Source organism: Heterodontus francisci, chromosome 15 (assembly GCF_036365525.1).
Source record: "Heterodontus francisci isolate sHetFra1 chromosome 15, sHetFra1.hap1, whole genome shotgun sequence".
Taxonomy (NCBI): Eukaryota; Metazoa; Chordata; class Chondrichthyes; order Heterodontiformes; family Heterodontidae; genus Heterodontus; species Heterodontus francisci.
The window spans coordinates 58216753-58244179 of record NC_090385.1 but is presented as its reverse complement, the minus strand read 5'-3'; the positions used below and the strand labels follow the sequence as shown (position 1 = coordinate 58244179).

General features: G+C 41.2%; 1 protein-coding gene across 1 annotated transcript in view; it reads right to left on the bottom strand.

Moving 5' to 3' along the window:
• klf5l (Kruppel like factor 5 like) overlaps positions 1–26593 on the bottom strand; it is an 82642-nt gene extending 56049 nt beyond the window's left edge. The window contains exons 1-2 of the mRNA XM_068047587.1: positions 26296–26593; positions 6432–6530 (exon numbers count right to left, since the gene is read on the bottom strand). Of these exons, the coding sequence (XP_067903688.1) occupies positions 6432–6530; positions 26296–26463 (267 nt within the window). The 5' untranslated portion in view covers positions 26464–26593. The remainder of the gene's footprint in view (positions 1–6431; positions 6531–26295) is intronic.
• Between the last annotated feature and the right edge of the window lie 834 nt (positions 26594–27427).

Sequence of the window (27427 nt, the reverse complement as noted above, 5' to 3'; positions counted from 1 at the left end):
ATGACACTGACACTCCAGATAAGTTGTTTCAACAGGCACTATTGCCTTGGTATACTGCTATAATTCTTTATGACACTATGAAACCTGACATTATACTGGTTTCAGGGACATTTTCATCATAAAAATGGGAGTATTGTTCATATATATATTATCCAGATTGCATTTAACTACAGCAGCCAAAGTCTGTTGTGGGGGTGTTTACTGATTGCAGTCTGTGTATTGCTTGACTGATTCAAGATTGTGGTTTCAGTAAGGAAAATATTAGATATTCTCCTAATCAGAACTACTTCATATTTCAAAAACATAGCTGTCAAGACAAGATCTCCTGTGTTTTTTTCTAATAGCTTCTGTACAATGGGAGTAATTAAGGATTTCATTGCAATATTTCTTGGATCTCATTCAGTTTTTCCAGCCTTAACTAACAATCCCATGGAAGGGAGTTTAAGGTCATCTGGTGGTCGTACCAGGAGTCCACAGCTACTCTGCCATACCACGAATACCTCTATAAATAATGAACCTACTCTATTGAATAACAGCAGTTTTCCAACAAACTGTGCCCAGATCTCTTAACACTCATTAACACTCCTTCAGCTTTTCTCCTTTCTTTTCCTGGGAAGGAATAATTGGCCCCTGTTAAGTAATCTTGCTGCTGCAGTTTGTATTCACACTCCAGCTTGTACCACACAATAAAGTTGCCAGAATGGTCAAGAAGCACAAAGCATGTTATAAAAGACCTGCAGCACTCATTACTATCGCACAGTTCAATGCTGTTCATTTGAGTAATGAACTTATTATTGGGTGAAGTGCATAGTATTTAAATTATTTTTCAATTTCTAATGTGTGCTATTTGCAGTAATCTGTTGAAAAAAATGTTTGCTTGTTCTATCCTTATACTGGTATCATTTAGCCCTGCCCCTCACTACCTGATCTTGGGTGTCAGCTCAATGGCATTTCTGAAGTCAGGAGGTTGTGGTTTCAAGACACAGTACAGAGTCTTCAGCACAAAATCTAAGCTGATGCATAAATGCAGTACTGAAGGAGTGCTGCATTGTCAGAGATGTTGCCTTTTCAATGAGGCGTTAAACCAAGGCCTCGTCCATTTTTGATGAAGCGTTAAACCAAGGCCTCATCCACCATCTAGGGTGGATATAAAAGATATCACGGTACAGTTTCAAAAAGGAGTGGGGGAGTTCTACCTGGTGTCCTGGCCAATATTTACCACTCAATTAACACCATTAGAACAGATTATTGGGTAATTATCTTATTGCTGTCTGTGCCAACATAGCTGCCATATTTCCTGTATTTCAACTACAATAACTTATATTTATATAGCACCTTTAACATAATAAAATGTCCCAAGGTGCTTCTTAGGGGCATTATAAAACAAAGTATGACATCAAACCATATAAGGAGATATCTGGCCAGATGACCAAAAACTTGGTTAAAAAGATAGGTTTTAAGGAATGTCTTAAAGGAGGAAGACAAGGTAGTGAGAAGGAAGAGAGGTGTAGGGTGGGAATTTCAGTTTGGTTTATTCTTAGACTGTTGCCAGGAAGAGGAGTTGGTAGCTAGGGAATGGAATTTGGAACAGGGACTGAAAACAATGGCTTCAGTCTTCTCAATATTCAATTGGGGCAAATTTCTGCTCATTCAGTGCTGGATGTCAGATAAGCAGTCTCATAATTTAGCAACTGCGGAGGAATCAAGAGGGGTGGTGGTGGTAAGGTAGAGCTGGGTATCGTCAGCATACATGTGAAAACTAATGTTGTGCTTTTGGATGATGCTGACGAAGGGCAGCATGTAGGTGACAAATCAGAGGGGCCAATGACAGATCTAGAGGTAACAGTGTGGAAGCAGGAAGAAAAATTATTGCAAGTGATACTTTAGCTAAGATTAGATAGCTATGAATGGAAGCAAGTGAGAACAGTCCCACCCAGCTTGATGATGGTGGAGAGGTGTTGGAGGAGGATGGTATAGTCACCGTGTCAAAGGCTGCAGACAGTTTGAGAATAACAAGGAGGGAAAGTTTTTCTATTTCACAGTCACACAGGATGTCATTTGCGGCTTTGATGGAAGTGTCATGCTGGGCCCCCACCTGCCAAAAATGAGGCATATTAATTTCGCCATATGGACATTAAATTTCAAATTGTTGCTGGGAAGAAGAGAAGGCCTGTCACAAGTGCTGCCAGACTTGGATGGAGGGCATTTGCATACCAATAGGGAGACGAGAGGCTACTTCCCTTAACAAATTTATCCCACAGTGGACTTAGCACTGGACTTTTAAGGTGAGGGAGCTCAAATTTCAGGATGACTGCTGGGATAGCCGAATCCACAAACAGACGTGGTCAGACCAGCTGGTCACGTGACTAGCCTGCTTGGCAACCTAGTTTTTGTGAATTGTACAAACAGTTTGAACTGAGAAAGACTGTTTGATCCTGGACTGAGAAGATCTCTCCTGTCTGCTCCCATCTCTTTCTCACAAGCTTCTGAATTCACTGAAGACACATGAACCCCAAGAGAGAAAAGTCTCCTACAGCAAACAAGGTTTAAGAAGAATACCGAGCCCCAACGAAAAGCGAGATCTACCGACAATCAAGGACTCTACAGTGAGCTCGATGAACCATAACAAAAACCCTTCAGATATTGCCTCAAACCTTTCCACTTTATTTTTCTTCTGCTCTTTTCTGTCTCTATTTACATGTGTGTATCACGTATGCATGCTAGCATGGGCGCGTCGTGTATCCGTAGGCATCAACCGAATTAGGGTTTAAGTTCAAGTTTAATAAATTTCAACCTTTCTTCTTTAAACTGAAGAAAACCTGTTTGTGCTGGTTTCTTTGCCTTATAATTGGAAAGCGGTGAACAAGGATTCACCAAAGGGGAGCTAAAAAAAGTATTTCAAAAATTAAACCCTCATACAGTAAGACCAGGTGAAGGCCGAAAGGGACCCCTAGACACCTTGCTCACCTGGCCGTAACAAGGCAGGGGTGGAAAGCGGGTGGAAGGTTTCAACTATGGAGTTTCGGGAAAGATGTGCACAGATTTGGGAGGCGACAACATGTTCAAGGACTTTGGATAGGAAAGGGAGGTTGGAGATGGGCTGGTAGTTTGCAAGAATGGAGGAGTCAAGTGTAGGTTTTTTTGAGGAGAGGAATGATGACAGTAGATGTGAAGACACAACACCTGAAGAGAAAAAGCGTCAACAAAATTGATTATGATGGGGACCAGGAGGGGAGGTTGGGTAGTCAGCACTGGATTACATCAGTGGCTGCACTTCAAGCGTACTTCTTTGGCTGTAAACTGCATTTGGGCACCCTGAGATCGAAAGGTGCTATATAAATACAAGTTCTTTCATTTTAGAAGTTTCCACCTATAGACAATAACTAGCTGTTAAATGTTGTTTTGCCAGAAGAGTATTGGGACAATCTTTAGAAATGGTTAAAAACCTTGAGTTTTTTTAAAGTCACAAGTTCCAATAAATCGCCATATTTTAAAAACTCTTTTCTGCTACTGTTTGTCAGAACATTTCATAGAATGGTTACAGCACAGAAAGAGTCCATTTGGCCCGTCGTGTTCATGCCAACTCCCCTGCCTTTTGCCCATCATCCTGAAAATATTTTCTCTTCAGATAATTATCTAATACCCCTTTGAAAGCCACGATTGAATTTGCTTCCACTACACTCTCAGGCAATGCATTCCATATCTTAAACACTGTTTTTCCTCGCTTTTATATATGGAATTAAACTTTCACACTAATCTCCCCGGTACACAGTCATTATGATAAAAAACTAAAATAAATTTGTCCATCGCTGTATCAAATAAATATCTGGCAGCGATACCATCTCAGAAGAAGATTCAGTGATATTCATGACGCATATGATATTTGCTCCATTGGTTTATGATGCTATTGTCCTCTGTGGCATTGCTGCCTTACAATTCACTCCCAGGTTCCTTACTTAGTTACATACGAACAACATAGTTGTGCTAATTATGTGTATCTTCACATTCTTCCCTTGAGGACAATAGCATGAAGTAGTGGAAGGCTTTGCAGACTGATTAACAGTCCACAATGTGAGCGCTCCTTCCAGTTTTGAAATCATCTTTATACCAGCTGACAGGATGGTTACTCCTATACAGTGAGAGACTTTATGGACTTCCACAACCCATATGATAGCATGGGGGTGCTGCAGCTAGCAGATAAAAATATCCCACGAAATGTCAACCCGGAATTCAAATCTGGAGCTCTCTTCTCCACTCATTAAGTATGTCTGAAGTGGAGATTCAACCCCACTCCTTCTAACTCGAAAAGTGGGAAAGCTATCACTAAGTCAAAGTCCTGCTCTGCTCAGCCTCTATGTGTTATTGATTGGATCATACTCTGCATTATAGACTGGTTAAAAGCCCTCTGTGTATCATACACAGGAGCACTTTAGATCACATTACAGCCCTCTGTCATGGACCAGATCACAGTCATCTGCATTATGGATTGGAGCATTACCTTTCAAATATTTTAGACCAAATCACAACATTCTTCATTATAGACCAGAGCATTATTCTCTGTGTTATAGACCAGATCATAACTTTCTAGCTGGAATTTTACATTGGGTGGGAGGCCCCACCAGCCGAAAAGTCAGTGGTAAGCCTGCCTCCACTGGGCCTGGGGAGCCAGGCCAGGAGTTTTTGCTCTCCAGGCCCTTAATTGTTCTTGGGCAGGACTTCCACCTCCTTCAGGCAGGAAGTCCTACCTAATGCAGCTGCCAACCAATCAGCAGGCTGGCAGTTTTTAGTCCCAGCAGCACCAGAAGTGTGTGTGTAGGGGGCAGTTGGGGCTTCGGGGGCAGCCCTCCGTGGGGCACAGGGTACCCGATCAGGAGGGCCACATCCCCAGCCCGCAAGAAGGCCGCCTGGTAAAATCAGACAGGGTTCTTGGAGCCTTTGCCATCCAGACACCGAGGGTAAAATACCCATGGTGGCCGGAGGACATCCTTAAGTGGCAGTTAATTGACCACTTAAGGACCTTGATTGGCCTGGGGTGGGCAGGCCATTTCTCACCGCTGCCCTGCATAAAATTGCAGAAGGGGCGGGAGGGGGGCGGGAACAGCACCCCCTGTCCCCCAGCCCACTCAATTTTACAAACCATCTGCCATCGGCCGCCTCATTGGGGGGCCACAAAATTCCAGCCCCTATGTGTCATGTTTGGAGCATTGCAGAAATAAAATTGTGAATCAAGTGGCTCCTATTTTCTTTGTTCTGGACCACTTTTGAACTGCCTAATATTTTCAGAATCTTTAATGCTAAGACATATACAATGCCTGCATCAATCAAATTAGATCTCGGGCTCAGTGTTTTGGACACATTTAACATTAATTCTGTATTACTTAGTAAAATTACATTGAAGCAGATTCATTCCCTCTACACAGAGATCCTGCACATGAAAAAATGGGAGCACGGAATGAGAACTGGCCTTCCACTCAACTGCTGCAAGACTCCATTAAATTAGCACAGAATCATAAAATATATCTTCTATTTATTGACCTCAACAACTCCCATAAGATTCAAGCTGTTAAATATGCCTCACAATGAAGTGCTCATTTGACGCCAGTAGATTTTCTGAGATATTTAAGAGGAGGGAGAAATCTGATCAATGAATTTATTTTTCTCTTACATTTAATCTACTCATGTAGGAAGCAATAAATGGGGAATTTATAAACTATCTGTAAGTACCAGTCTGTCGCTGTCCTCCCAGAGCAAGAATAATGAATGGGCAATTGTGTTCTACTGCAGTCAACAATCACTGACTGTACTTAAGAGCATGTCACAAAAAACATTAAGTACATAATGACACAGCTTAACAACCAGACATCTGTTCATGAACATGGTTCCTGTTGGTATGTAATAGAAAATAACACAGGGACTGCAGAGATATGCACACAACCAACAAGCCTTTATCACTATTGACATATACATTTCTCATCTCTAAGTACTTAAAAGGTTATTTCCTTTCCAACAAAAACAAACTACAAAAATCCAAGCAGAACTTGCATTATTTAATTCCGGAACTGGAGTTACATCAGTTATAATTTCTGAATGTTTTCTTTATTAAAATATTCCCAACATTAGCAGTTGTATTCTTTTGGTATCTAAGCTACCAGTATTTTTACGATGACATAAGTTAACACTGTGGCTTTCGTTCTATCCCCTCCTCAAATTTAATCAGTTCCGATTCTGGTCCCTTGCTCTCACTTGTGTACCATTTGGTCTATGTGCTGAACACTATGTAAATTGTTAGTGGATCACAAGGTCACGATCTGGAATTCTACATTATACAAAGGTAATGAATGTCTATTTGTTAAATTGAGTCACTTTTTTTGCATTGTGTTTTCAAAATGAATGTAATTAGAACTTCTGTAAAATGAAAAACTTAAACTTACTTGACTTGGAGAAGATGTAGTCGTTTGTAGCAATTGCAATAAATGTGATTTCAGTAAACCTGACGATTTAATGGTATCTTCTCCTAGAAATATGTTGGCCTGGACAAAAAAGAAAATGAAGAATGCTCAAAAGTAAGTTTTTTTCCCCCCTCCATAACATTACAAGAAGTTTTTGTCTGAGATTTTTACCCTTCAATGAAAGACACAAACACTCAAGAGTTTTGCTCTTACAATCCAATCACTGACCACTCAGGGCCACATGCAAGAAGCAGGTTGCTCATAATCCATGACAACTCCTCTCTGGCTAGGAGGCAAGCAACTGGGATTCAGTGAGGACATTATCTCTTCTCTCCCTCTGATTTTGCATGCCCCCCATTCCCTCCTTGTACTGCATACCTCAGGTCAATAAATGAGGAGAAAATCTAATGTGTTGAGGCACCCACCATGCATGTCAATGATCTGGCCCACAAAGGCAATGCAATGCTTTCAATCTCCTGCTTTGAAACCTAGACAGTTTCAATTCTAGAACCATAGAAATTTATGGCATAGAAGGAAGCAATTTGGCCCATGGTACCTGCATTGGCTCTTGGCTAGAGCATACAAAACTGAACCCACTACCCTGCTTCCTTCCTCCTACCCACAGCTCTATATTTTATTCTGCTTCGAATATTTTTCCACTTTTTTCTTAAAAGATGCAATGGCCTGTGCCTCAACGACCCCTCAACTTGACTAGATATTCTTTTCATATTCATCCAATCAAAATCATTTAAAAACCTTGATAAGATCTCCTATTTTCTCTACTCCAATTTGTTGGATTTCAGGATTCATGACCATTTTTCCAATAATAAGGATTTATGTAGAACGGGGTTCTTCAGCCCACAAAAGTGTTAAAATCTAGCTTGCAGCTGGGTTGGAGAGAAAAGGAAACTTGTATTCAAACCAGATAAACCAATCACTGAAGCTGTTATCCTTAATGATCTGGAATAATGGAAGTCTATTAACACAACTCTGCAATGCAGACTCATTATGTTGGTTCAGCAACAATCATTCTGAAAACAATGGGAGTCGTCAAGGAGCCCGCAGCTGTGGGGGGGACCAGAGGGGTGGTAGCATAATTAATTTGTCACCAGAGCTCAGTCAAGAAAGGAGTCAGGAGTAAATTGAAAGCAAAATACTGCAGATGCTGGAAATCTGAAATAAAAACAAAAAGTGCTGGAAATACCCAACATGTCTGGCAGCATCTGTGGAGGGAGAAGCAGAGTTAACGTTTCAGGGCAGTGACCTTTCATCAGAACAGGAGTCAGGAGTATTTTGGAATGAACCAGTAGAAGGACACTGAAGAAGTGTCAAATTGATGAACTTTCCCATCTGGATGCTGCAAGGTTAACAGCCATCACTATGCCCGTGCCTGCAATGCCCACTGGATGAGGAGTCAAAAGCCTCAATCACATGGCCACCATGCCACAGAAAGGAGTCAGGTGTGCAATGCATCGTTTACAGTTCCCATGTTATCTCATCAAAAACTAGATATTAGACAGGGCAGATATCAGAGTGCCAGAGTATAAAGGACATGGGAGCTGCTTACAGGCGTAATCAGCACCACTGAATGTGTGACAGTACCTACAACAGACTGAAGGTTGGTAACAGTCCCACATCTCAACTTTCTTCTCATAACAATAGTTTCTCATCTTGGTGAATTTATGCATTTATTGCCCTTTCTAAAATGGGGTACCCAAAATTAAACACACAACTCTTAAATGTGGCCTAAGCTTTGACTTGCACACATTTCTCATTACCTTTTTGCCCTAGTTATAAAATCCAAAATTTGTGTGACTAATAATATGTAGTGAAATGCTTCTGCAGCTTTGTTTTTAATACTTTCTCTCTAATTTTCATTTTTTGTAAATGATTCCTTGTCTTGACCCTGCTCGCCTAGTCAACCCTGTTGGTAAACATGCAGGTGATTGGCTTACTCTCAGGTTTCCACCAATTGTCTCTGTACTTGCTTTTCAGGAGGCAAGAGAGATAGTTGAGTCATGACCCTCACCTCTACATACCTGCCACCCACCCCTCACCTTCATCCGATGGGAAAATTAGAATCATAGAAAGTTTATGGCACAGAAAAAGCCACTTGGCCCATCGCGTCTGCGGCAGCCGGAAAACGAGCCACCAAGTCTAATCCCACCTCCCAGCATTTGGTTGGTAGCCCTGCAGGTTATGACACTTCAGGTGCATATCCAGGCACCTTTTAAATGAGTTGAGGGTTTCTGCCTGCACTACCCTTTTAGACAGTGAATTCCAGACCCCCACCACCCTCTGGATGAAAAAATGTTTCCTCATCTCCCCTCTAATCTTTCTACCAATCACTTTAAATCTATGCCCCCTAGTCACTGACCTCTCTGCTAAGATAAATAGGCCCTTCACATCTACTCTATCCAGGCCCCTCACACTCTTGTGCATTTCAATCAAATCTCCCCTCAGTCTTCTCTGTTCCAAGGAGAACAACCGCAGTCTATCCAATTTTTCTTCACAGTTGCATTTTTACAGTCCCAGCAACATCCTCGCAAATCTCCTCTGTATCCTCTCTAGTGCAATTGAATCCTTTCTGTAATGAGGTGACCTGAACTGCACACAGTACTCAAGTTGTGGCCTAACCAATGATTTATACAGTTCGTGCCTAAGCTCCCTGCTCTTATATTCTGTACCTCGTCTAATAAAGGAAAGGATTCCATATGCCTTCTTAACCACCTTATTGACCTGTCCTGCTACCTTCAGGGATCTGAGGACATTCACTCCAAGGTCTCTCAACTCTTCTATACTTCTCAATATTCTTCCATTAATTGTGCATTCCTTTGCCTTGTTCGATCTCCCGAAATGCATCATCTCACACTTCTCCAGGTTATATTCCATTTGCCACTTTTCTGCCCACCTGACCAGTCCATCGATATCTTCCTGCAGCCTACAGTTATTCACCTTGCTATCTACCGCATGGCCAATTGTTGTGTTATCTGCAAACTTCTTGATCATGCCCCCTCCCCCACTACACTTACGTCCAAATCGTTAATATATACCACATAAAGCAGGGAACCTAGTACTGAGCCCTACGGAACGCCACTGGAAACAACCCTCCAGTCGCAAAAAACAACCATCAAAAATTACCTTTTGTTTCCTGCCACTGAACCAATTTTGTATCCACCTTGCTACATTTCCCTGGATCCCAAGGGCTTTTATTTTTTTAACCAATCTGCCATGTGGGACCTTGTCAAAAGCCTTGCAAAAATCCATGTAGACCATATCAATTGTACTACCCTCATCAATCTTCCTTGTTGCTTTTTCTAAAAATTCAATCAAGTTAATCAGACAAGATCTTCCCTTAACAAATCCATGCTGACTGTCCTTGATTAATCTGTGCCCTTCTAAGTGGCAGTTTATCCTGTCTCTCAGAATTGATTCCAATAATTTGCCCACTTGAAATTAGACTGACTGGCCTGTAATTATTCGGTCTATCCCTCGCTCCCTTTTTAAACAGAGGTACAATGTTAGCTGTCCTCTATACCCTTCAATTGGAACATCGCGAGCTGAGCTAGGCAGGACTCAAACCTATGTTCATCCTTTACTCTATGGTTCTGAGCTTTAGTGCGCTAACCCTGGCTATTCTGTAGCTTTACCATTAATTCATTTCAATGATAAATGGGATATTACGAATTTCTCGTAATGTTTATTTAATAACATATTCCATTTGCCTTGTATCCTTCCACTGCACCTGTTCACAGCAAACTCATGCCATAGACCTGTTTGAAGGGCCCCATAAAGACTGCACTGTTCACAGCCACTAGAGATACAGAAGAGTGAGGAGAGAAGACCAGCTTCCACCTTTCTCTCCTTCTGTATGGTGACTGGAAACCTCTGTCCAGCACTCAGTGGCTTACCATAGAGCCAACATTTTCAATTTACCATGTTGTTAATGATTTTTAGAAAGAAGGACATTTAAATTTTCCTCACCACCAACCCCCCCACCATGTGATTGCGGGGGTGACTGCCGTCAGCATGTTGGGCCGGATCTTCTCGTCCTGCTGCTGGGACCTGCGGCGTGCAGAAAATGGCAGCCATCATGCACTGGACCCATGCCGCCACAATTCTGCATTGGGCAGCCACTTAACAGACTAATGGCGACCGCCCCTCCCAATGCGGGGACGGCATGGACAAGGTCACCTGATGCGGGAGCAGGCGCTAATGCCATTTTTAAAAGGCTGCCGGTCCTGCAAACAAAATGCAGAGTTGCCCCCATCCATAAAATAATGCAGAGTTAACCCCTTCCCCTTTTATCCTGACACACAATGCAGAGTTGACCCCTTGCCCCCATCCATAAAATAATGCAGAGTTAACACCTTCCCCTTTTATCCTTACACACAATGCAGAGTTGACCCCTTGCCCCCATCCATAAAATAATGCAGAGTTGATCCCTTCCTCCCTTATCCTTACACAGAATGCAGAGTTGACCCCTTCCTCTCTTATCCTTGCACAGAATGCAGGGTTGAACTCTTCCCCCTTATCCTTACACAGAATGCAGAGTTGACCCCTTCCCCTCTTATTCTTACACAGAATGCAGAGTTGACCCCTTCCTCTTTTATCCTTACACAGAATGCAGAGTTGACCCCTTCCTCTCTTATCCTTACACAGAATGCAGAGTTGACCCCTTCCTCCCTTATCCTTACACACAATGCAGAGTTGACCCCTTCCCCTCTTATCCTTGCGCAGAATGCAGGGTTGAACTCTTCCCCCTTATCCTTACACAGAATGCAGAGTTGACCCCTTCCCCTCTTATCCTTGCGCAGAATGCAGGCTTGAACTCTTCCCCCTTATCTTTACACAGAATGCAGAGTTGACCCCTTCCCCTCTTATCCTTGCACACAATGCAGAGTTGACCCCTTCCTCCCTTATCCTTACACACAATGCAGAGTTGACCCCTTCCCCCCTTATCCTTACACACAATGCAGAGTTGACCCCTTCCTCCCTTATCCTTACACACAATGCAGAGTTGACCCCTTCCCCTCTTATCCTTGCACAGAATGCAGAGTTGACCCCTTCCCCTCTTATCCTTACACACAATGCATTGTTGACCCCTTCCCCCCTTATCCCTACACACAATGCAGAGTTGACCCCTTCCTCCCTTATCCTTACACACAATGCAAAGTTGACCCCCTTCCCCTCTTATCCTTGCGCAGAATGCAGGGTTGAACTCTTCCCCCTTATCCTTACACACAATGCAAAGTTGACCCCTTCCTCCCTTATCCTTACACACAATGCAGAGTTGACCCCTTCCCCTCTTATCCTTACACACAATGCATTGTTGACCCCTTCCCCCCTTATCCCTACACACAATGCAGAGTTGACCCCTTCCTCCCTTATCCTTACACACAATGCAGAGTTGACCCCTTCCTCCCTTATCCTTACACACAATGCAGAGTTGACCCCTTCCCCCCTTATCCTTACACACAATGCAGAGTTGACCCATTCCCCTCTTATCCTTACACACAATGCAGAGTTGACCCCTTCCTCCCTTATCCTTCCACACAATGCAGAGTTGACCCCTTCCCCCCTTATCCTTACACACAATGCAGAGTTGACCCCTTCCTCTCTTATCCTTACACAGAATGCAGAGTTGACCCCTTCCTCTCTTATCCATACACAGAATGCAGAGTTGACCCCTTCCTCCCTTATCCTTACACACAATGCAGAGTTGACCCCTTCCCCTCTTATCCTTGCGCAGAATGCAGAGTTGAACTCTTCCCCCTTATCCTTACACAGAATGCAGAGTTGACCCCTTCCCCTCTTATCCTTGCGCAGAATGCAGGCTTGAACTCTTCCCCCTTATCCTTACACACAATGCAAAGTTGACCCCCTTCCCCTCTTATCCTTGCGCAGAATGCAGGGTTGAACTCTTCCCCCTTATCCTTACACACAATGCAGAGTTGACCCCTTCCTCCCTTATCTTTACACACAATGCAGAGTTGACCCCTTCCCCTCTTATCCTTGCACAGAATGCAGAGTTGACCACTTCCCCTGTTATCCTTACACACAATGCATTGTTGACCCCTTCCCCCCTTATCCCTACACACAATGCAGAGTTGACCCCTTCCTCCCTTATCCTTACACACAATGCAAAGTTGACCCCTTCCTCCCTTATCCTTACACACAATGCAAAGTTGACCCCCTTCCCCTCTTATCCGTGCGCAGAATGCAGGGTTGAACTCTTCCCCCTTATCCTTACACACAATGCAAAGTTGACCCCTTCCTCCCTTATCCTTACACACAATGCAGAGTTGACCCCTTCCCCTCTTATCCTTACACACAATGCATTGTTGACCCCTTCCCCCCTTATCCCTACGCACAATGCAGAGTTGACCCCTTCCTCCCTTATCCTTACACACAATGCAGAGTTGACCCCTTCCCCTTACACACAATGCATTGTTGACCCCTTCCCCCCTTATCCCTACACACAATGCAGAGTTGACCCCTTCCTCCCTTATCCTTACACACAATGCAGAGTTGACCCCTTCCCCTCTTATCCTTACACACAATGCATTGTTGACCCCTTCCCCCCTTATCCCTACACACAATGCAGAGTTGACCCCTTCCTCCCTTATCCTTACACACAATGCAGAGTTGACCCCTTCCTCCCTTATCCTTACACACAATGCAGAGTTGACCCCTTCCCCCCTTATCCTTACACACAATGCAGAGTTGACCCATTCCCCTTATCCTTGCACAGAATGCAGAGTTGACCCCTTCCCCTCTTATCCTTGCACAGAATGCAGAGTTGACCCCTTCCCTCCTCGGTGGCACCAACTTCTCATGGACAGGAAAGTGAAGGTGCGTTGAGCTCAAGATCAGGAATGGATGGGCAGATTGCGGTGGATGACATTGAAATTTATGCAGAGAGGTATTTTAAATATTTAAACTCGGGTCCCGTTGCAGAACGGCGAAGGTGCCACCATGGAGCTTTCCCACCCCCAGGAAGATCAGGTCCGGCAATCACAGTGTAGGGCTCCGTGGCGGCTGCTGCCGCTCCGATTCTCCGTTCCCCCCCCCCCCACCTCGCCCATCATGAATCCCACGTTGGGCCGAGCACAAGATCCAGCCCATTAAGTGGCTGCCCGCCACAGAATCGTGGTGGCGCAGCAGCGCTGGTCATGTGTGGGGGCAGCCGCCATTTTCTACACCCGACGCCACTTCTGGTGGTGGGACAAGAAGGTCCGGCCCTCTGAGGTTGAATCAGAGGATGATAACGTGATGCTCCTATACATCTTCGGCTGGCTGATTCAAACGTGCTTTTGGAAGTAGCCTAGGGTCAGGTTGGCTCCCAGCTGACTCCTTTAGCTAGCCATTGTGGACTGCAGCAATCCTTCCAACTCATCTTGTTTCAGAACAACACTTTTTAGCATATATACACACATTTTATTTTATTACTTAGTTTGTTTGCATATTTTGTATCAAACAAAAGCAGGTTTTAAATTCCACACAAATTAAACAATAACTCATTTAGCACTTATTGGAACCTTTATCCTTTTAAAGTATTCCTCAGGTTGGCAAAAGAAAGTAACTTAGACAAAGAAGGGAGGATTGGCAATTCAAGTATATTGAACATGGTTGTGCCCAGCAACTGGATAAATTGTATAAGAGTTAAAGGGCATTGTCCAGTGAGAAGACCATTGTGGTGTTCCAAAGGCCCTAACTGCTGGACTGTTCTTAAGTCTTGTAAAAACTTTAGTCAATGACTATTTGCATAAGAACCATATGATATTGCCAGATACTTATTCGATAATTCAATACTTCCATTTTTTTCTCCCTATTTTCTCTTTTACTTGTGTCAATCATTTTGTTGAACGTTTTGGAGCTTTACTGTGCCATAAGATTGTTCCAAATGATACAAAACACTTTGCTATACCCCCATATTGGGCAAATTAAAAAGTTCAATTCATGTACTGTACTAAATAGCACCTCCTACAGAGCAATTTGACAAACATCAACATTCAAGAATCACCATTTTCTTTCTATTAAAGTATATTAGCAAGTATTAGCAAAGAATTGACAAATTATTCAGAATGAACGTTCATCAATAATTTTCCAATATATTAGTTGGATGGAAAATAGAGGGATATACAGCCATTTGTCATTTACAAATCATAATGTAGGTTGCTCCATTACATCACTGTCTTCCTTCTATTCAGTTATGAAACTCTCCTTAGGCTGTACTTTTATATCAGCTTTTGAAATTTGTAACTGATAAAATCAGCCGATTATCTTGATTAGTAGGGAGTGGCAACCAGTTTCAAGCAATTGCTAGTTCGTAGATCCAATGTTGTATAGAATTCAACTCTTCATGACAGTAAATAGTCACTGCTGGTGGCAATGTTCCCAGCAACCCTCATACTTAAAGTCTAAACTCATGTGATCAGTACTTTATTTCACTTGCTTTCATTGTAAGGATTGACCAGTGTGTTTATTACAGCAACATAGGATAAGACATTTCTAGGATTAAATAAATCAAACATGTGTTGGAGATTTTCTGTTCTGCAGAATTTATTAAAGAAATAGTATCTGGTTTTTAGATGGCCTATATAGATTTCATCACACAAGAGAAATCAAGTCTACAGAATATGGAATTAAGAGCTCCTAACATAAGTTGGACCAAATTCTCAGGCTCAGTGGATTGAGGGGTTGGGTTGGTTAGCGATCCAGCCAGCTTATATCTAATATCCTTTATATCTAATGTGTCAAGTGCAAGGTTTTCACTCTTTGTCTCGTCCAAAACTTGACATGGAATGGGCTGATGTTGGGGAAGTTTGCTATGATCATTCCTTCAATTTTGTTGTTTTCTTTGCTAAGAATGAGAATTAATTGAATTTCTTAATTAATGTCTCTACATCACAATAAATCACAGTGGAAAAAAATATATTTATACTTTAAGAATTAGACAAGGTATATATTTCTGTAATTTTCAGAAAATCCACTGAAAAAGTTGGTTGATAATGTTACGAGCAGGTGAGAAAGCAATCTAGGGTTCCCTTTCAGCCTTCACCTGGTCTTACTATAACAGGGTTTTATTTTTAAACACACTGGGCGGAATTTTACACTGCCCCAGCAGGTCAGATGGTGACGTGGAGGTGGCGTAAAATTGAGCGGGAGGTTCCGGGAGGCCTACCCACCCTACTCCCGCCTCCGGTCTCCTTTACGACGTCGGGCGGGAGTGGGGCAAAACGGCCCGCCCACCCGAGGCCAATCAAAGCCCTTAAGTGGTCACTTAACGGCCCTCATCCGCCTCCGCAGGTGTTTTACCCATGTCATGTGGCTGTGCTGGGGACGTGAAAGGCAGCCCAGCGATAGCTGCCGGTCTTTCCACGCACCAGCTGGGGGGGGCATGACAGTCGGGTACAGGGTACCCGATTGAGTGCCGCCCCTGCCTTCCACCCCACCCCCGGGACCCAAAACGCCACCCCCCCTCCAAAACGACCACTCCAGCCTCAGCAGGGATGGACTGATCTCCCTGATGTGGCATGCCCAACTTACCTGTACTTTTGGCTCCATCTGGTCAGCTGGGCTGCAGTTCCAGCAGTGGCCAACGCTCCCAGTGGTGCTTTTGGGACTAAGAGCTGCTGGCCGCTGGTTGACCGGCAGCTCAATGAGGCAGGAACTCCTCCCTCAAGCAGGTGGAAGTCCCACCTCAGGACAATTAAAGCCCGGGGACTCGTAAAATGCAGGACGGATCCCCTGACAAGGCGGAAGCGGATTTGCCACCGACTTTTACGTCAGTGACGAATTCCCATCTGCCCAAGGTAAAATCCAGACCACTGTGTTTTAGCTCCCCCTTGGTGAATCCTTGTTCACTGCTTTCCAATTATAAAGCAAAGAAACCAGCACAAACAGGCTTTCTTAGGTTTAAAGAAGAAAGGTTACATTTTATTAAACTTAAACTTCAATTCTAATTCAGTTGATGCCTATGGATACACGACGCGCCCTGCTAACATGCACATGTGATACACATATGCAAATAGAGGCAGAAAAGAGCAGAGGAAAAATAAAGTGGAAAGGTTTGAGGCAATATCTGAAGAGTTGTTGTTACGGTTCTTCGAGCTCACTGTAGGGTACTTGATTGTAGGTAGAGCTTGCTTTTTGTTGTAGTGCAGTATTTTTCTTAAACCTTGTTTGCTGTAGGAGACTTTTCTCTCTTGGGGTTCATGTGTCTTCAGTGGATTCAGAGGCTTGTGAAAAAGAGAGGGGAGAAGGCAGACAGACAGGAGATCTTCTTCAGTCCAGGAGCATTCTGCTTTCTGCAGGCTCTCAGTTCAAACTGTACAATTCAGAAAAAAACCCAGACTGCCAAGTAGGTTAGTCATGCGACTAATTGGTTTGACCACATCGGTTTGTGGATTGTATTGGAGCAGGGGATAGCTCCTTTGTTCCACGCACTGTTAATATGCAAAAATGGCCTTCCAGCAAGGGGCCTGGCAACCCCTTGTCGCAGGCTTTCTCTTATTCCCAGCAACAATTTGAAATTTAATGTCCATGTGGCGAAATTAGTATGCCTCATTCTTGGTAGGTGGGGGCCTGCATGACAATAATATATTCCTGTGAGGAATTGAACCCAACTGTGTGTGGAAGATGCAGGGGAGGAGAGGAATTGTGTATTTGTCCAAGTCCTACATGTCTCATATGCCTTAATTTGGTTCCCGATTTTTCTTTATTCATTTGTGGGATGTGGGCTTCAGCCACTAGGCCAGCATTTATTGCCCATCCCTAATTACCCTTGAACTGAGTGGCTTGCTAGATTCTGCTTCCATTCCTTGTCAGAGAAAGAAATAACTGCTCTCTTTCCCTACCCCACTTTCACCCCTACATTTTACCAACTGAGAAAACGGTGGGACCATTAACTGCTCTTTGGCACAATTATGTCAGTTCGATATTATTTGAATTAAGGTCATATAATAAAGAACTGTACTGCCTCTATCATGATTTTAAATTGCAACAATTCAACCTCCTGTTAAATTGTTTTTCTGTTAATCATTTCAACGGGCATCTGGAACAGCTAAAATTTAATTGGGCAAGTGATTATTTTCTAGTATATGTCCCAAGTGCAGCTGTGCCTTTCCAACTGATTTCCATCCTGATACAATACTCTAACTTTAAGTTACAGGAGTAGTGCTCCTGTCACCATCTTCATTCACCATTTCTCTTAAACATTAACAAATAATAATTCCAAGTTAGGCTATGCTGTTCTAATTTTCCACGCTTTCTGAAATTGATCAGCAGAGGGCAAAGGTGTTCAAGTTTACAATTGTTTGAAAATAATATATTTCTGTGAGGAATTGAACAGTGCAGGGCAGGAAGATTCCAGGGAGTTCATCCTGATCTCACCCAAAATGGCAGTAAGGGCATGACAACTGGCCTCTGTTCACTTCCCAAACCCAGGATCACTATCAGTCGATTGATGTGACAACCTGCATAACTGGTGAGGACAAGATCAGACTTGGTTGTGATGGCCCCCATAGTAAAGTAACTTATGACCACAAGAAGAATCACCACTTGGGTGAGGTGCCAAAGATGACCTGGTACCAGGGGCATCATACTGCAGCATGAGTCAGTGAAAGAAGGGAGAAAGTTGAAGGTACAAAGAAAAAACAAGAACGTTTCAAGAGTTATAAGATCAGCTTATAGGACATATCCTGTGAAATCTTGTGAATTTTCATTCCAACCCATTGCTGACCACCTACAGTCCATCTTTATCACTTCACACTTTATCAGTGTTATCAGTGGCTCAGTTGGTAGCGCTGTTGCCTGACCCACAAGTTCTGAGTTCATGTCCCACTCCAGGACTTGAAAACTAAAATCAAGGCTGACACTCCAGTGCAGTACTGATAGAATGCTGCACTGTTGGAGGTGATGCTTTTCAGATGAGACATTGAACTGAGCCCTACCCCATCTGCTTACTCAGGTGGATGTAAAAGATCCCATGACACTATTTCAAAGAACAGCGGGCAGGTTATCCTGGTGTCCTGGCCAATATTTATCCTTCAGTCAACATCACAAAAACAGATTATCTGGTCATTATCACATTGCTGTTTGGGGAAGTTTGCTGTGCTTCGTACTGGCTGCTGTGTTTCCTGCATTACAACACTGATAATGCTTCAAAAAGTACTTAATTGGCTGTAAAGCACTTTGAGACATCCGGTGGTCATGAAAGGCGCTATATAAACACAAGTCTTTCTTTTTATCTTTCCTCTTTTTTGTAACTTCTAATCACCTGTGAAAAGGGTAATTTCAACATAAAACAATTATGACTGCTAGAATTCAAGAAACTGTAATGCAAAAACAAAACCTACACAAAGGTAAATTTAAGTAACTTAACTAGGCCTAATGTGTCTTCTGGTCTGAATCTTAAATGCATATTACTGTTATATTACAACTCTCATCTCTGTTAAAAGATTACAGAGTAAGGATCCTTACTCAGAGACCTAAAAGAATTAAGATAAAAAATAAGAAACATTGAGTATGATTTAAAGCGAGTTATGAACTAAATGTAATCGTGCTTTGATAAGAAGGTCTTGAAGTACAGTGTCTCCTTCAAATAGAGGGAGTAACCAAAACATATTCACCTCCAATCACAGTTACAGCTGCACCATTTATAATATCGATGCTAAATATGTAGTATCTTGCTGCAACTGGCAGCAATGAGTTAATAAGAAGCAACTCACCAACTGAGTTGCTTCACAAAGAATAAAAATGATGGGGTAATATTATGGGCTCTTGTGTCATTAGGGGGTTGTTGGGTTTACTGTGTGCTAATACAGGTTGTTCACAGCTCATGCATGATGGGCATCACTTGAGCTCTTCTACAATTCTTTATTGTGGGTAGAATTACAAAATGTCTTTGTGAAGCTAGATAGAAAAGATGGTGGCCATTTTATTTCACTTGTCTTATTTCCTTTTGTTATGTACTCATGACTTAGTGTAAATTTATAGCATGCTACAGAAAAGGTTGAGCAAGTTTCAGCTCTACAAGTTCTTTAAAGTTCTCATTACTTTTAACTCTTCAAAAGCCACAATATCCATTTAAGGAAATAATTGTGTTTGAAATCTGATAATAGTATTCCTAAATCACAGAAAAACAGGTATGTGCATAAATAGAAGAAACTGTTGCAGCCATCTTGTTGGTCCAAAAGGTCAATCCAAAAATTAATCAAACCACTTTCTTTTTTTCAGAAGAAAGGATTCATAATACTTGGATATGAAGTACTTTTAAAACAATGTAAGTGGACTATTTCTTAAATAATAGATGAAAAGTAATAACATCAGTTCTTGCATCATCATAATTTTTCTACCTAACCCTGGAACATCCAAGATGATACTTTAAGAGCAAATATTTCAATTATTTTGTGCTAAGTCCCAAGTCCTTATTTTAATATTTTAAGATAAATATCAGTGTTCAAGATATATACAGCAATCCTTTCTCCATATGTTCAATATTTAACATAAATGTAACATACAGAACTCCCCCAATGGCTTAATTTGTATTTCCAATCTTAGTTGCAAAGAGACTCAGTACCCAATTGTTCATGCTCAAGGGGAAAAGGACATCAGTTTTCCTGCTCCTGACCACAATCTGCTGCTGGAAAGTAGGCATGTGTGAACATTGGATGAAGACAAGATTGGGTTCAACTGTGGTAGCTCCTGTAGTTCAATATGTTGTTCATACTCAATGGGCTGAATTTTATGAGCCCTCCGGCATCGGGGGTCGTGGCGGTGGGGGCCCAGAAAATTATTCTGGGAGAGGCCCGCCACGACCTCCAATGCCAAGAAGGCCCCGCCATATTTCACCGGCGGCGGCGAGGCCTCGGTGCAGACTCCCTGCCGATCGGCAGCAGGACTTTCATTTTAATAGTAAAATTGAGATCAGAAGCTGCAAATTAACTTTCCTTGTCCCGGCGGCTGTCCCATGCTGATAATCCGGCCATTGGCCGTCACTCCCGTGCCTTTGGAACTCTGTACGGACTTCCGAGGCATGACACTGGTGGGGAGGGGGGAGCAGTGAGATTATCAGTTTAGGGGGTGAGCGGGAAAAACACTTTGTATTGGCTGAGGGGATGCTGGGAAGGGGTTGAAGGGCAAATGTTACGAGGTTGGGGTGGGGAATTTCAGGTTGGTAATAAAGTTCATTTTGGTGATATTGCCCTGAAAACAAACATTTGTGGGGGGCCGGGGGGGGGGGGGCGCGGGGGAAGGGTGAGAAAGGGTATCCATAATTTATTTAAAGTTTTACAAACAATGCATCACAATATAACTTTAAAATTAAAATTTCTTCTAAGGGCTTGAAGCCCTTCAAAAATGGTGCCGGACATCGCTGCTGGGGACGGAGCAGCTGCCCCCTTTACATTATTGGGGGCGGCCCCCTCTATTTAAATGTGCTCCCCCACGAAATATCGCAGGTGCTCAATGACGGCACATCCGCACAAGCAGACCACTGAGATGACAGCGTGCTGCCACGAATTGTGGCACGCTCATAAATTTCCGGCCAATGTCTCGTATCATCTGGACAAGATACCAGAGGGCATCTGACACAAGCCACCATCACCTGTAGAGAAGGGCAGGAAATTCATGAAAAAAATATAAGGTAAAAGCAATCAATTTTTAGGGATAGAACTGGCCACTAACAAAATATGAACATTGCTGTAAAATTATAACTTTGCTAAGAAACAGTAATAACGATTAGAATATACTGCAACTGCAAAGAAACCAGACAACCTCTAGAAATTACGTCAGGTTACAGGATAAGAATGATCATGCCTACTTTAAACAAAGAAAGTTTATAGGTGTATATGGAATAAGCCTAGAAATTTTCAGTTAACTCCAGCACAGAAATGCCATACCAAATTAGGCCATTAAACAATCAATTTTAACATGCAAGAGTTTTTTTTTGCCAACCAGAGCCTTTAAAAATTTGGGTCAGTAACCATGCAACTTTGTTACATTGGCCAAAGTTTAACATACTCAGAATCAATTAAATTGCATACCATGATTTAACCCAGCAAATTTATGATCTGTTATAAAAGTGGGTTCAGTTGCAAAGGAGTTATATATGAACTCAGGCAGCACACATCGAATAGTTTATTCAATGTAAATTAGCCTCTTCCTTTGAACACTTGCTACCCACAAATACAGAGCAGTCTCTGCCAGTGTTTCTAATTGTACTTAAAAGGTAAAGAAAAAGACTTGCAATTATATTACGCCTTTCTTGACTACCAGACATCTCAAAGCATTTACAGCCAATGATGTATTTTTGGAGTATAGTCACTGTGGTATTGCAGGAAATGCAGCAGCCAACTTGCACACAGCAAAACCCCCAAAATGGCAATGTGATAATAACCAGATAATCCTTTTGTGATGTTGATTGAGGTATAAATATTGGTCAGGACACCAGGGATAACTCCCCTGCCCTTCTTCGAAATATTGCCATGGGATCTTTTATGTCCACCTGAGGGGGCAGACAGGGCTTTGATGTAACATCTCATCCGAAAGTTGGAGCCTCCGACAGTGTGGCACTCCCTCACTGCTGCACTGGAGTGTCAGCCTTGATTTTTGTGCTCAAGTCCTGGAGTGGGACTTGAACCTCATAAAAGTAAACGTAGTTAAGCTTATGAAGTCGGTGAAATAACATGGAAGTATGTGCAGCAAAACATCACTTATCTCAAACCAAACTAATGAAACAGATACTATTCTTTCTGATGGATGATGCCGAGCACTAACTAGTCACATTCACAGAGACCGACAGCTCTTGCTAGTCAGTGTTCATTTTAAATAATTTGCAACTCTCATCTGAATGCTCAAACTTTTTGATTAAGACTAGTTTCGGGGTAAAAAATGATTAGCAACAACAATTACTGAAACCAGAAAGAACAAGAATTGTTAAGGAATGTCATGTAGTTACAAAAAAGCCCCATTATTGTAAATGAATAATTTACAGACAAACTGGGGCAAAACATTGGCCTTTCTCTCTTTAATCAAAATCTATACGTGCAGGTAACATTTGTTGTATATTAACACAGGTTCAAAGAAATTGAAGCCAAAATGTTGTTTCATCTATATTTTACGTCAGACGGTTACTGATTAGCAATTAGCTTTAAACAGTTCTCAAATCTTATCTCTTGAAATCGCAGCTGTATTAATATTTGCTGGACATTAACAGGAACAGAAAAGAAATCCAAATAAATGTCTAGCAGAGAAAGACTCGACTGAAATATTATTGTGAGCTAGAGAGAGAGTTTGGGGGTTGGGGTGTGTGGTGGAAGCACAGCTATTTATATTCAAAACCGATGAACAATTTTTAACTGGATAAATAAAAATAACTCTGATGACTTACAATGACAGTCTACAAGTATTCAGTTGCTTAAAATGTATTTAGGGCTTCAAAGTACAAAATAATGCAGAGTGCAAAATTAATAGTCGTATCAAGAAAATAAATTAAGCTTAAGTAAAGTTTTAAAAACAAAAATGATTTAATGCGTTAAATTAATATTCTAAGTATTCATGTTAAAGCCAGTTTAAAAATACGTATTTTGATTTACAAAGTTCAGACTTTTCTTTAAAAAATCTATTGCGAATAGTAAATTGCAATTTATCACTGCACTGTAAAATGAGGCAAAAAAGATGTAAATATTGCCTAGTTGTGACTTCTTAATGCAGCTTGGATTTGAGAGCACATTACTTACTATTTGAGCCGAAAAATAAGTACTACTAGTAATACAAATATTAGAAGGAATTAACAATGTTTGTTTTGTGTTTCCAATGCATCAAACTGTGAACTTATAAACATTCAAAAAATATTTTTTTTTTAAAAGATCTGTTTTCATTAAGAACATACACTTTCCCATGACAAATGACTGAAGTCCAATGTTCACAGTGAGGAACAAAATATATTCCAAAGAATGCTCTAGATAAAATTTAAAAATTAGTCCCTATCTCAACACCCAAGGACATTTTAATTTGTTAGTGCATATAATAACTGCTCCATCATGTGCCGATAATACAAATCGACTATAGTTCCGAATTACCCTAAGTAAAATCCATAAAATATCATATTTATGGTATGTTCCATCCTGGGATTCTTTTTCCATTAAATATTCAGTTTAAATATTTGTTGTTGGTAAAGCTTTTCTACATAATGTAAAAAGAAAGCAAGGTTCTTCACTGGATTTTAGCAAAGGTTCACAGTATCAATTTTGATTTCAAATCATAACAATGGCATTTGTTTGCCTCAAATATTTCAATACGAGTAAGGAAACACTACTGTTGGGGACATATATAATTTTTTAATTGTTTGTGTACAATTCTTTGGAATTTAATACATTGTGTTCAACTGGTTAAATATTATCCCCAAAGCATTTTAAACATCTTATGAAATTAACTGTGATTTATTCATAAAAGTTACTTATCCTTTTTAAAACAACAGCCACATTAACAGTAGATGAGTACTATGCTGGGCAAAAACAAAGATAAAAGCTAAGAACACACCCTTAAGAGCTCCACTCCAAGCTATCATTCAACTTCCTACTTAACATAAAGCTTAATTTTAACAACTTCAGATATTTTGAATATCTTCAAAGTGACTTAATTATGATCTTTAATTTACACCATTGTGTATGTATATATCACACACATTATGTACACACAGGTGCATGTGCGCACAGCTATCAATGCAAAAAGGTGAAAAATGGTGTATAAAAATATTGTAAATTGTAATATTGTTTTAAGGGAATCAATTAATTTTCTTCAAAACAAAATAATTTCAGGAAACATATTTGCAAATTATTTGCTAAACATGCAAATACACACAACACAGGATCTCTTCAGTTTATATTCCATAGTTTTCAACCTGTGCAAGACATTATTAACTATGCACAACTCTTCCATTTCTATAAAAGTGTTACAAAGATTAAAATGAAGTCTTCCTGAATATTCTTTGTACCCTAATGATACAATAACAAAGAAAAAATTACCATAAGCCTTAGTGAATGTGGCAGGAGGCAATACAAGTGCTAAAATTATTTTTGATAAACATAGATCATAAAAGACACAAAATTTAGGTTCTTGTTTTAACATTTGTTTAGGACTACTTTTATTCTAGGTTCTATCATTAAAAATTCAAGAAAAGATGCAAGACCAAATGGAAGATTGAAAGACTGGTTCCTAGTCATGATCATGGATCTGATCGCAGCCAATACTTGTTGCTGAAATGATAAACTACAACAACTGGCCCTAAGGCTTCTATTGTGGCTGCTGTGCAATTTGCATCAAGGAGCTCTTTGTTATTTTGTTTAAATCCCAGTCACATACAATACTTGTCTCTGCACACAGCATACCTACAATTTAAAACTTAAAACCCAAACCTGTGAAGGCAGGAGCTAACACTGAAAACTGGGTTTGCAACATCAACAAGGCTATTAGATTTTAATTATTCATTTTGAATTTTTGAATATAACAATAAGCCTCTTGAATTAATTTTAACAAATGTAAAATGGAGTACAAGTAGATTATAGAACAAGTCACAGGATGTACCTTTTACAATTTACGACAATGTCAAGAACAGTGGGCACTATTCTCCAGGCAACATTCAGCCCAATATTTGGCACTTCCTTCTCAGCTTGTCTGAAAAATCTCAAAATATTGCTTGACAGAAACAAATACCTATTTATTATTCTAAGTAGCAAGGGGGAAGAGAGAGAGAAGGATAAGGGTTACATTTTAATTGATATTAAAATGGCTTTCATAGTCTCAAACCTCCCCAATCCTATGCTAATTACATGAAATGCTCAACGGACTTCAAGAGTTGACACAAACTTTTGAAGTCATTAGTGCTTCCCACCTGAATGCCCGCAGCATAGAGATAAGAGTCTAGACACAGAATCAGGGACTTATGTCTGCATGGGTACATTTCTCAAAATCGTCGTTCTTTGTTTTGTTTCTCTTTTATTGAACAAAATTCAGTTCATACTTGGCCATTTCCTACTATTTTAGGGAGGACTTCTTGAGAGGTTTCTAACGGACTTGTGTATGTGCTAATTGATCGATGCATTCCAACTTTAAACAATGATAAATTATTAAAGTGTATTGTTGTTGACCAGAATAAGCAATCTCCTTCAACAATTTGTTTAAAATATCTCCCTGACCTACGTCCAACTCCTCATCTTTGCCAGTGCACAATCCAAGAATCAAATCTCATTCAACGTAACCTGAGAGAAAACTCAGTTTTACCAACAAAATTTGCTTGAATGAAAATTTTCATTGGATTTGCAACAGTAACACGGTTTCCCTCTCGGACAATTACAGGAAACGAAATAAAACACAAGTGCACGAAACTTAAACCATTTAGCACAGCCTTCGATTTTTTTTTAACAATCAATGTAATTGGTTTAAATTTGCAAACACTTGGAACCGGAACACTGTCACCATCTCAAATGTTCTGCATCTGGCTCAGCGAACGAAGAAAGGCCGCCTTCCCACTTGTTCTGATTTTAAGCAGTTTGTCCCGCAGCTTAAAAGCCTCCACAACCTGGGGCCCGCTTTTATTTCATTCGGGATGAATTCTCACCTTGACCCGCCACACAGACCATCTCCAACTCCCTCAACTTTCCGAAACATCCTGACTTAGCAACTGACGAGAAGTGTACAAACCCCCTTTTTTTTTTACAAAAAAGAGAAAACGTTTTCCTTTTGGCGCGGTCAGTTCTCATCACACACCAGACCTGCAACAATACCGTTGTTTTGATGTAACAGTAATAAACAACAGGAAGACGGATTCCTTTGGCCTTACCTGCGCCAGGTCGTGCTGATTCTCCAGCATCCTGACGGTCGGTTTGATGTCTTCAAACACCGGCTGCTCCTCTGAAGCGCCGTCAGCCATGGTGACTGGTTTGAGCTGAGTAAAGACAGCGTTGTCTTCAGTATTAGGGACACTAATTGCCAACGCACTGCGCGACATCACTTATTTTCCACTGTCCTGCAACTTTACTTTTATACATATATATATATATATATATATATAGACTGAATGAAAGACAAACCAAATCAAATGAATTCCAACTTTCCCCACAGCAATACCACACTGCACGCTACTCTCGTCTGATCTGATCTCAATCTGTCACTCACCTGAACTATACCTGCACACAGCTCTTGCGATTGACAGCACAGCGGCCAATAGCGGCTCGGGTCTGGCCGTCAATCACAAGGCCTGGGAGTGGGCGGTGTCAGGCCGGGGGTGGGGCGGAGCTCGAGCTGGTTTGGCGGAAGAATGTGGAGATTTGCTTCGACGCTACACCCCCACATTGAGCAATTCTGGCCATTGCGAAATATGAAGTTTTTTTTTCAAGAAAAAAGTCTGTTTTTGTAAGGTATAAATGTGGGTCTTGCGTTGCTTTCTTCTGGAAATAGTAAAACAATAAAAAAAAATCAATCCATTCATAAATCTAACAGATGCATAGTAAACAGTGTACTTTGAAACCTTCGCAACAATTTATTACCACAGCCACAAAAACTGTTTAAAATGCAGTAACTGTGCAGAAGTTATCTGAACTTAAGAGTCAGTATAGGGTCAGGCTTCTCAGCTCCTCAACAAGAACGAAAACATGAAAAAGGTGACTATGTCGAATTGCCATAGGAACTAACAGCTTTATTCACCTGTTGACTGTTTTAGCAAAAACAAACATGTACTCATTAAAGGGGAAGTGGTACTTCAAATTATTGTTCTACTGGAAGTGTCTGAAGATTTTATCCTATAATAATAACACAATAATAATATGCTTGACGTAATGTACATCGCTGCAGGTAATCCTAGGTCTGTACATTTATATACTAGCATATTTCCCTTGGTATTGCTTGCAGTAAGTCGTAGGATATGCTACTTAATGATAAGGATGTTATACCACCTAACACTGAAAAAAAACAGG